This window comes from Epinephelus moara, chromosome 13 (genome assembly GCF_006386435.1).
Source record: "Epinephelus moara isolate mb chromosome 13, YSFRI_EMoa_1.0, whole genome shotgun sequence".
Taxonomy (NCBI): domain Eukaryota; kingdom Metazoa; phylum Chordata; class Actinopteri; order Perciformes; family Serranidae; genus Epinephelus; species Epinephelus moara.
The window spans coordinates 8,723,149-8,734,426 of NC_065518.1; the positions used below are offsets into that span (position 1 = coordinate 8,723,149).

Here is an 11,278-nt window from a genome sequence, read left to right on the forward strand (position 1 = left end):
AAGCAACGCCGATATTCACTCGCGTTTTGTCCCGTCCTCGCTTATCTGATCTTTTTCTTTTATTTGGTGGCGTGGTTTCCCTCTTACGGGGCAAAACGTGTGTGGTCCTCCATTTAAAGTGCAACAGAATCATAAAAGTACAAAGCAGGTTCACGCAGAAGCGCCCCGGATTGAGCTTCACCTTCTCTGTCTCCGGTGACAGCAAGTTCTAGGTAAACGCGAAAGGCGAAGCGCGTGTATCTCTTTCGGCCACTGTATTCAAATATGGCGACGCAAGAGGGCAGCCTCCAGCAAACCGCACCCTGCCTGTGTATATATAGAGAAATCATTGTAAGCCTACGAGAAAGCTTCCATTTGTATGTGAATTGCATTACACTTTAGTAAATATATATTTATGAAAGCAATAGTTGATATTTGCTAATAAACAACCACGTAAATTACACATTGTAACTTTAATATATCAGCAATTTTTATTACGTTCATCATCAACTAACCTGGTCTGAACTGTCTCTCGGCTACATCTTCTCTTGCATATCTGAATGTTTTTTATTGTTTGTTAGTGGAGTAAAGCGTCACTGATAACCGATAAATCAAACTTAAAAAGATGTTTTCTTACAACAGTTTGACCCTCGTCCAGTGCCTCATTCTATTCTGTATCACAGTGATATTATCCCGTTTTGTCTGAGTTTATCAAATAATTTATCAAATGTAGGAGGGTCATTCATCTCCCGCCTTTACCTCTAATGATGTGTTGTGCCATAAAAGCCTTCATAATGGCTCTGGAGGAGGAGCATCCATTAGACTGACTGAAGGGTAATAGAGAGCAGACGAGTAGGAGAAATCACCTCTTTCTATCACATGCATGCATACTAATGGAAGATCCACCCTCACAAACAAGCTGAGTCCTAGACAATGCTTAATGATCATATATAGAATTAATGAGGTTTAGCACATTTTAATAAGAAAAAATGGTTCGCTGAGCCCAAGGGAGACATTATTACTGAGAGTCTTCCCACTCCTACCAGAAAATCCTGGTGGATAACTGTAGTGCTCAGTCGCACCACATGGAGGCAGTGTTTGCTAACCAAGAGTGTTATCAGAGTCTTGTTGCTGTTACTATATGTGTCCACCAGATGGCAGTGTTGCACAGGACCTGATTAACCACTTAGAAGTATATGAGGATTTAAAGCATGGAATTACCCTTGTTTACCCCCAGAATATATAGATAGGGTTAGATTATGACATCTGGGATAGCTGTATGCACACACTCTCAGACACACACACACACACATTGACACAGACAAACACGCAGACCAGAATGCAGTGTCCCCATTTCACCCAGCGCTAGTATGTCAGAGGGGGAGGCAGTGGGAGGCTGTGACCTCTCAGGCCTGCAACAAGAATCCTCCTTCTGAGAGTACTCTTTCATTGCTGGAGATTAAGATACCTATCATCAGCTCAGTGCTGTTACGGACCGACTGTTGTCTTTGAAAGGAGCAGATATCATCACAAACTGTTAGTCTTTGTGTGCATGCTGTAAATTGTGTGACTGTCGTTTGATAAAACAGGAACATTTTGGACATGTTTATGTGTAGTGTTATTGAAAGACACAAAGAAACACTCTGTGGTGGTGGTAAGAAACATCCTTTAATGATTAAACTCAAAGTAGCTTTGGTAATATCAAGAGCATTTGGAAGTTTAGGTGTAAACATGGCATAGACAATCGTCGCTTTACACAGAGTAGCAGGGCAGTTGTCATTAGAGGCTGTCTCTTCTAACTGAACCCAATAATGAGCATCATGCTTAAAAAAAAAAAAAAAGAAAGAAAACCCCACAGCAGACTAGCTAGTGTAAGCTCTGAATTAAATACTTTAATCCACCACAACATAGTTCTGTTTTCGGAAGGCTACAGGATGTCACAGGAGATGTCAAGTGGAGGACAGACCCTTGCTTACAGCGTTCAAAACCAAGTCCTCTTGTTTCTGATGCCATGAGAGACACCGTCGGCGCTGAAACACGAGCTGCGTGTTTTGAATAACTGGCCGCTGTGCCTTCGCCCTGGCGCGTGTAACACAAGTCGCGTACAGCATTTGCAACCACATGCACAGGGCAGCTCATTTGATCTGCCGGAGCGTGGTGGCATACTGTAAGGTTGACTCGCTCGGCTAGACTGTACGCAGGAATTTACATGCTGCATTTCACTTTCTGACATCTTTGATTCACCTCAAAGCATCAGTCATTTTAATGTCTCGTCCCATTTACTGGTAGTTATTCCCACATGATGCTTTTGTAGCCCAGATATGTGTGTGTTTGGGTTTTACAGGCAGGCGGCATAACAGCCTAGAAAATGACTTCTGCATTCATCAAGTGTTAGCGTGAATCCAGTCCCTTGTAACAGTGGAATACACAGTGTTAGATAATGTGAGAGTAGTTTTTATTTCAGGCTAGATTGTCATCACCATCTGTTATGCGCAACACATAAACAGCGCTTGTATACAGTAGAACTTGGAGACGTCAGTGGGCAGAGACTGCAGCATGTCAAACTTCAAGTATGTGAAACAGACATTTGTATCATCACTGCAAACCTCTCTGTCCTTGTTTTCCTCACATATAGAGTTAATATATTTTCCTGTCATCTGGTATTTTCTTATATGGCTTCAACTCAGTGGCATTTCTGTCTAGTAATGTTAAGTTTGTTTTTTTTCCTTCGGCTATAATGCCCCACAGTGTTATTTTATTTATTCTACTAAATAGGCATTTTGGCTTCTTGAGACTTTAAGTGAACACGAACATGAGAATGAGGGACAATTAAGGCAATTAGAGCGAAAATAAAGCTTATATATATATATAAAGTAATTTCACTGTAATCCAACTCTTTACAAACTCGCAGAGTAATACTGACATTCCACTTTTGATTTCATCAGTGCACCACCCCAAACTCAGTTATTCTTTTACAGTAGCTGATGAAGAAAAAGTAAAGAAAAAAATAAAATCAGACACTGCAATGTGAAATAGACTGTGTTCCCTAAAGAAGCAGTCAGGCACTGTATGTACAGGTGTACCTCTGTCTGATTCTCGCTTTAATTAATGGCTGTTTGACTCTGAACAATAACAAAGTAACTCTGTTGTAAATGTTTGCTATCAGTAATAGGAATGATAAATACATAGCACCATCTTTTGTTGAAAATAAGAAATAGAAAAAAAAAACACTGAAATTCACAAAATAGAAAAGGACCAAATCTATATTTCCTGGCTATGCTACATCCACGGATGTTACCACTCTTTTTGTAAAGCAAGCCCAAATCTTCTGCTCCGTCTATTTCTATACATGCACTTTGGTTAATATACTTGAAGAAACTTTTTGGTTTTTTTACTAATTCTTTGGCAAAACAAAAAAAGGCAACAAAAAAAAGAAAGAAAACCCAACAAAATAGCATCTAATTATTTCATCATTACAAACAAACACTGAGGCACTTAATCAGCTAAAACAAAGCTCATACACGTATCCATCGACAGAGCAACACAACAACTATGTACATATATGTAAAAAGTGTTATAAATAGGTTTTAAACCATAGATACTATATACATCTTTTAACTGAGACAGTATTGGTTGTTTTTGTGTTGGTTTGCTTGTTGATTTTTTTGGTATTACCCCCCCACTTCGCTGTGATCTGGGTGTATTGGCCTGGCGGCTCCAGGGCCCTTTGGTACATCAAAACTTATACTTCAGAGGGGGGCTGATGACACTTGCAGCTGGGCAGGGGGTTACTGGGAACACTGGGATGGAGTGATGGCTCATTCTCGCTTCCTCAAGATGACATAGATGAGTCCGCTGATCAGCGCCAAAGGGAAGGCCACCCATGCCAGGATGTAGCAGTAGCCGAAGGATGGGTCCGAAATCTTCACCCACCCCGGACTCATCACCGTGTAGATGATGGCTCCGCTCATCACGAACAAACCTGCAGGGAGAGGAAAAAAAGTGAGCACTGGATAATGCCGGCCATCATCTTGTTCAATTATCAGATCATGTTTCTCTGTGCTCTCTGTCTCGTGTCCCGGGCTGAACTCTGTCCGGCAGGGGGAGGCGAGCAGGGTCAGTGTTTCCCAGAAAGCATCTCTCCACACTACACCACACTGTTTCATGCTTATTGATCTCCAAGCCAGCCCTCGTGAGCCCTTCCTGCTCTGCCCGCCTCCCTCATCTGACATGGCATGATGTGTTTGTCAGACCCCCGCACCGCCAGCCTGCCTGACATTTCAACTTGCACGGCTGGCGCTGTGCCCAGTGTCATTCCTGTTTGGCTGAGTGGGCACCTGGGTGCCAGGCAATGCGCTGGCACAGTGTAGAGAGCAAACCTGGGATGTTGGAAAGGGCTGCCAAGAGAGGACACAATGGGCTGGCAGTGGAGCCGCTCTCTGGCCAAAGGGCATGAAGTACAATAGACAAGTGGAGCATTAAACCATTAGTAACTGGCTCAGACTCTCCTAATTTAATTCTCTGCCACAGTAGATGCAGTGTGAGCATCTGCTATTGGTTTATCTGTGTAGGAGGATTTGTGGTGAGTGGTGTATTTTCAGACCACTCAAGTGTTACTGTGCTAATCAGTGTAGTGCTGAAGAGATTAGTCATTTAGTTGATTGTCAAGTGGCTGTTTGTCAAGCAAAAATGCTGAAAATGATGTTTTCAACTTCTCAAGTGTGAGGTTCTGCTGCATTTTTCTGTTTTATATCACAGGGAGTTGAATGCCTTTGGGTTTTAGACCATTGGTTGAATTAAACAAGTAATTTTTATTAACTCCTGTCATGTTCTGTCAATTCATCAAAGAAAAACTACAGATGTGTAGTCATATTGGATCCAATGAGAATCCCTTTTTACATTTTGTGATGATATTAGCCAAAACAACCTGCTCTCATTTCCAGGGCGTAAAATACTGTTGCTTTGTCACAGCACTCAGTGGGTGATTTCAGTTCCAAGCGTCGTAGCGTCTTTATGAGATGCACTGGACTTTCAGCTAACTCCAATGTAAACCCATCCGCAACAAAACTTGACGCTGAGAGCAACTGACGTAGTATAAAGTGGGAGAGTGGGTGGAGGTGGATGGGTCAAACAAAACTGGACTTTCACCCAGGAGACCACAGTTCATGTCTCATGTGAAACCAAAATTCAGTGTTGTTTGAAGGTTATGTTACGCAATTTATGTACGGTCATCGCGCAGTATTTACGTCACATTACATTGCATAACGTGTAGTTTTTTAACCCAAAATGTGACCTTTTTCCGGGTCACATAGATACAGACTTTTCAAATGGGAGACCACAGTTATTTTAACGTAACTACGCATTTTATATTAATGTCACACAGTATTTACGTCACGTTACGTTACATAATCATTTAAAACCAGAACATGATCTTTTTTTCGTTTCACCCAGGAGACCACAGTTCATGTCCCGTGTTAAACTAAAATTCAGTGTTGTTTAAATGTAACAATTTATGTACGATCATCACGCAGTATTTACGTCACATAATGCATAACATACGTAGTTTTTAACCTAAAACTGACCTTTTTTTCCGGGTACACAGATATAGACTTTCACCCAGGAGACCACAGTTTATGTCCTGTGTAAAACCAAAATTATCAATGTTGTTTTAACGTAAAGTTACGCAATTTACGTATGATTGTTGCGCAGTACTCGCGTCGAGTTTCGATGCATTATTAAACCCAGAACATGATATTTTTTCCGTGTCACACAGTTACAGACTTTCACCCAGAAATCTTTTCACCTCAGAGACTACAGGTCATGTCCCGTCTGAAACCATAAGTAAATGTTTTAACATAACATCATGCATTTTACATTAACGTCTCAAAGTATTTACGTCACGTTACGTTCCATAATTATTTAAATTTAGAACATGATCTTTTTTTTCGTGTTACACAGATATGGACTTTCACCCAGGAGACCACAGTATGTTTCCTGTGTGAAGCCAAAAGTCAATGTTGTTTTGACGTAATGTTACGCAATTTACATACTGTCGTAGCGCACTGACATTGTCACATTACATTGGGTAACAAATTGATTATTTTAACCAAAACATGATCTTTTTTCTAAACCAGTCAAATTATTTTTGTTGCCTAAATCTAACTGCAACAGTTTCACCACCCGAACCATGTGTTACTTTGTGTTTCAGCTGTGTGTCACACAGATATGCTAAAGGTTGCCCTGAGATGCTGAGGGGCGTGACAAAGCATTGGTATTTGACGACTTGGGAATAAGGAACAGGTTGGCCAAAAATATACCAGTGTCATGTCTGTTTAATCTCTTCAATGTCCATCTGATCTCAGTGGATTTGCGAGGAAGTGTCAAAGGGGGATTGAACTTACTGGCAAGGATCTGGAAGGTTCCAGTGAGGAAGAAGCGTCCGCCCTTCTGCAAAGTGAAGAGCTGGCAGAAGAACAGGAAGAGAGACAGGCAGCTGAAGATGATGGCTAGGATCATGAGAGCCTGGACCGACTGAATCCATTCTGTAGAGGAGGGAGGAGAGAGAAGGTCATCAATAACTGACCCACAGTCGTCATTATCAAGAGCATAATTTATATACAACATCGGCTTAATGAGAGCATGAGAAGGACGGGTAAGAGGAGACAAATAAAAAATAAAAAAATCTCAAAGCTTGTTGGTTTTGTCTCTGCTGAATTGAAGCATCCTCTCTCAGAGAACATAATGTTTACTTCTGGGAATGTGTAATGGATCCATAACAATGAAACCTAGGTATCTTGTTCCTAAAAGCTCTGCGAGCCCCTCAGAGCAGGACCCATGACTAAATGTACCACATCGATCGCTACTGCTAGTCCTTCAAGGCCAGGCTGCTAGAAGCCCATTAACCCATTAGACACCTGCATTGACAGGGAAGACCATCCATCCGTGCTAGTGCGTGGCTGTGTTTTGGTGTCTGTGCCACCATGCCAGGAATCCCAGGACTTCCAAACAGGGTCTATTTCTTGTCCGAGGGTTATCCATGCTGCCTTTCTGGCCTCTCAAGTTTCCCTCTCTGCATCTATCCAGCCCTTCTCTTTAGCCGTGTTACTGTCGCATTTTGGTGCCATATAATGCAGCCATGTCGCAAGGTGCTTGACTACGATCTACGATCTGCTTGAGCATTGGAAACCATTGCATAAGTCCCATCCGAGCAAATATTCCAGACAAGCCCTATAAAAGTTTATTACGGCGCCATTTGTATGCACGCCAAGGCTGAACTCTGACATTCAAATCTCTGATGTGATTCCTTCAACAGTCTCAAGCATCTGCGGTTTATTGATTCTTTTGCATTATGTAAATAAACGACATGTTGTGGTTTAATGGCGGGGGGCACTTACAACATGGAGGAAAAAAGGCATGATGCATAATTTATTGCGTGCAACAACAAGGATGATTACAGTAAGTAATAAGCAGCTTACTTTGTGTGATGTTATAGCTTTGACTGACCACATTTTAACGCTGTAGGCTAAGATGAACAAACGTCATCACCCCTGCACATTAGTTTCTCTTCTGTCTAAGAATCTTGCAGTTTCCTGGAGAAACACATCTCTGTTATAGATTTAAAGGGAAACAGTATCTTGTACGATGCGCAGGGTTACTAATATGGAGTCAGGTTACCTACAGTACCAGCGCTACAGTATGTCCTGATGATCATTGGCTCGGGTCGATGAGATATGAGAGGAAACATGACACCCCTGCAAATCTCCAGGCCCAATACCACACCAGGGCAACAATTAGATTCCACCATAATGATCCTGTTGTCAGATGTTACATAATACCGTGTGATAACATTGTGAGAAATGGGTGAAATGTTCCATCCCCTGCCCCTATGAATAGTGCTCCCCTATAAATACCCACAATACATCACGGCTTTCTGATAAACAGACATCTTGTCCTCCTTCCTTCCTTCGCTGACCAGTCGTAGGAAACAGTGATGTGAGGCATTTCCTAGCATGAGGTGCGGTTCAAGGCTCAGAATTTCAACTGATAAGCGAGTATGAGTCATATTCATAAATTCACTTGGTTTATTATTGTGGTATTACAATGCAGCTAGTGGAGGTTTTCGCTGGAATACCAAACAGGAAACGGACTGTTGATGTTTTCTGCCTTCTATTCTGGGGCCCTGCACCCCATTGTGCTGCGGAGCACTGCACAACAAAAATAAAACTGTATTTACTTCGCCGTGTTTATGTATTGCAGGCCTGTGTGGGAGCACAAGGCATTCTTCCTCAATAGCTAATTTTAGCACGAGTAAATTCAATGACGAAATTTTCCTGGCTGTAAGGAAGTGATATTAATCTCAAGCTCAGCATGTGATAACTATGACATGAGTATGTCTCACTGGGGCGTCACTGAAGCCAGCCTATGTTTTTGTAGCCAAGGCAACGACGAGAGGAAACTCAAAAGTTTCAGAGATGCCCTAAAAATAACTGTGACGACCGCGATTATGATTCACTTCAGAAGGAACTTGATTGCTCAGCAAAGCTTCAGAAAGCCCCATTGAACGCAGGCTTGGCGCCCACGTGAGAAAAAAAACACTCCACTATCTTCCATCTCCCAAAGCCAGAGAGCACAGACCCCGGGCACGCGCACCTTCTTAAATAAACACCGTGCGTCAGTGCGCTAATGAAAGCAAGTCAAACAAACTGGCCGCGCCATGGAGCTACCTGGCAGGGTACGCAGGCGCTGCTGCCACTGACAAAACACACACTGGCTGAGCACGGCTCATTCTAGACAAATGACATAACCCAGATGCAGCCAGCAGCTCCTGCACCAACGTGACGGCACATTTAGTAGCAAAACATACAGCTGCCCAACAGTGATCTCACAGAGACTTGTTGCTAAATTTCAGGACAAAGGAAGTGTTATGGGGCAGAAGCCTTCAACAATAGTGGAATCTATACATCTATATTCTTTAAATCTTATTTCAATCAAACATGAGGTGTCTGACTGTCTAAATAAATCAGTAACGCTGCAGCTGGCGCCTTAAATTGTCCCCATGATCCCTGCAAACCAACACTGGACACTCTGATCTGACACTGGGCGTGACCCGCCATCAGCATGCTATGTTCTGCTGTGAGGTAGTCCAAGGTCTCCCTGCTTTCAAACACTCTGTCACAGGCATGCACACACACACACACACACACACACACACCACACATAGATCTAAAACTTTAAATACTCTCCGCAGCCCCACCCTGATCCTCCACAACTCCCAAACCCCTGTCACTATGGACTCCCGACACGGGACCTGAATATGGACATCACACCACGACTATTTATACAGCGGCAGCCTATCAGCTAGCACTTGAAAACAGCACTGCCACATTCTCTGCCCTAGATGGCACCAGAGTCCCGGAGGAGCCACGACACACCCACATCATCAACATGGTGAATGTTGGATTTCAGCAAGTCATTTTCCAAAGTTCAGGCCCCCCCCCCTTTTTAATATCAGTGTGAATGGGTTTAAAGTGGATTCAGAGATTTTTAGTTCACCATTTAAACCTGAAAAGATCCTGAGATGCATCACGGCAGAGATGATTTAAATGTCCTGTATTAGCCTTTGAATTGTGAACACACATTAAAGGAGAATAGTAGAATGTAAGGAAGGCGTCTGACCTCCAGTGGTTGCTGGGTCACAGTGGGATCCTCCATTTTCAGTAGAGCAGTTAAACCAGAGGTCTGTGGTTGCGCCTGCTCCTGTCGTCCATTCCTGGTGTCAACAACACACAGTTTGGTCAGTCATGTGGGAAAAGCAGCAGCAATAAAAATCAGAAATAAAAGTTTAAGTAGCTGTTAAATTCCTCAAATTACAGAGACAACAGTGCACCATTCTATCTCCTCCTGCAGGTTTAAGATGCCTGAAAGCTTCAGTAGTTATTTTAGCTCTTAAAATTGCGTCTGAATAAGTGAAGAAAAAAGAGTTATAGTGACACTCACGCTGACAATCGTTGACACAAACAGGAGAACCAGAGCAGCGACGTGCAGGAGGATGATTCCCAGTAGTAGGAGCAGCATCTTTACAGGCGATCTGGGCAGTAATGAGAAGAGGAGACAGTCTCTGTCAGTGTGCGCGCGCGTGTGGATGTCAGATTTGTGGGACATGGGTGTGTCGCTGCAGCACGATCAACACGGAAACTTCATCGGATGTCAGGATTTACAAAGCATGTGCGTTAATAATAACAGAAGAAGAGAGAGTCAGTGTTAATGTTCTACATGCGTAATCTGATTTCCATTTAACAACAGGTTTGACGACAGGATGAATTTCAAGGAGCGCATCTGTGTTTTGATTTAACAGCATTATATGTGCCTGAAAACTCTCTTAAAGTCATCCTCTCTGACATCCTGTTCCTTTAAGATGGCTTTAAACAGCCGGCTAGTGTCATCTACAGCATGGAGATAATCACAGTAATGTGCGGTGATCTCTACAGCAATATCAAAACAACTTTAAATAAGTTATGAAAGTAAAATTACGTGTAATTGAGGTGTATTTATCGAATTAAAATAAAGCCTTGGCGAATAAATCAGCTGTGACAGCTCAGTCCTGCTGTCTGTGCGCGCAGTGGAGCGGCGGGTATCCCAAAGAAAAGCGCGTATCCTCCTTTTAATCCGGGCCGACTGTGCGCGCAGCTGAACATAAGGAAGTTTAGAAAAGACCAAAGTCCACTTACTGAGAGCGGGGAGCTTGTATTTCCACACACAAAAAGTAGTTTCAGGCTCGCAAAAAGCAAAAGCAAGTGTTTTTTGTTTCCACCCAAAGAGTCCAGCAGCGGTAGTCCCTCGGTCCTGAAAGTCGCTCACAGACTAGATTGATGCCAGGGGCTGACGTGCTGTTATAAAGTGTCTCATTATGGAAGAACAACGCCCTGCGTGCGTCGCTGCGTCATGGAGTGACCCTCTGGTCCGCGGCCAGGGTTCCCAATATAGATGCGCCATGCGTAATAGCGCATGGGTTGCCTTAGTTACTAACTTGCTGTGTGTGTAGTGAGCTGACTGATCATTGTTTGGCTGTCGTGGTAACTAAAACCAGCGATCTGCTTTCGAAGATTTTTCTTTCTGTTTACAGCTTTTATTGTTGTGATTACAGATTACACTGCGACCTGGAATTCCTCTTGCTCATTTAACATATATTTTTACACATATAGTAGGAACATAAATGTTTTAGAATATCTTTTTGTATAGATAAAGAGTAGATGTTATTAGATAGGAACATATCTGAGTGGCATATTTGACAAAGTGGCAG

General features: G+C 42.7%; 1 protein-coding gene across 1 annotated transcript; it reads right to left on the reverse strand.

Moving 5' to 3' along the window:
- Positions 1-1,628: 1,628 nt before the first annotated feature.
- Positions 1,629-10,866, reverse strand: pmp22b (peripheral myelin protein 22b). Its single transcript, XM_050059713.1, has 5 exons — positions 10,707-10,866; positions 9,976-10,066; positions 9,655-9,748; positions 6,381-6,521; positions 1,629-3,961 (listed from the first exon to the last, which is right to left on the reverse strand). The coding sequence occupies exons 2-5, from the start codon at positions 10,051-10,053 to the stop codon at positions 3,798-3,800; spliced, it is 477 nt and encodes a 158-aa protein (XP_049915670.1). The 5' UTR covers positions 10,054-10,066; positions 10,707-10,866; the 3' UTR covers positions 1,629-3,797.
- Positions 10,867-11,278: the final 412 nt, after the last annotated feature.

What these genes read in the sequence shown, in the direction of transcription:
- pmp22b (XM_050059713.1), bottom strand. Translation starts at nt 10,053, where the DNA reads ATGCTGCTCCTACTACTGGGAATCATCCTCCTGCACGTCGCTGCTCTG. An exon ending in TTGTGTCAACGATTGTCAGC is followed by an intron (nt 9,749 to 9,975) that starts GTGAGTGTCACT and finishes TGTTGACACCAG; the next exon opens with GAATGGACGACAGGAGCAGG. An exon ending in AACCTTCCAGATCCTTGCCA is followed by an intron (nt 3,962 to 6,380) that starts GTAAGTTCAATC and finishes CTCTCCCTGCAG; the next exon opens with GTTTGTTCGTGATGAGCGGA.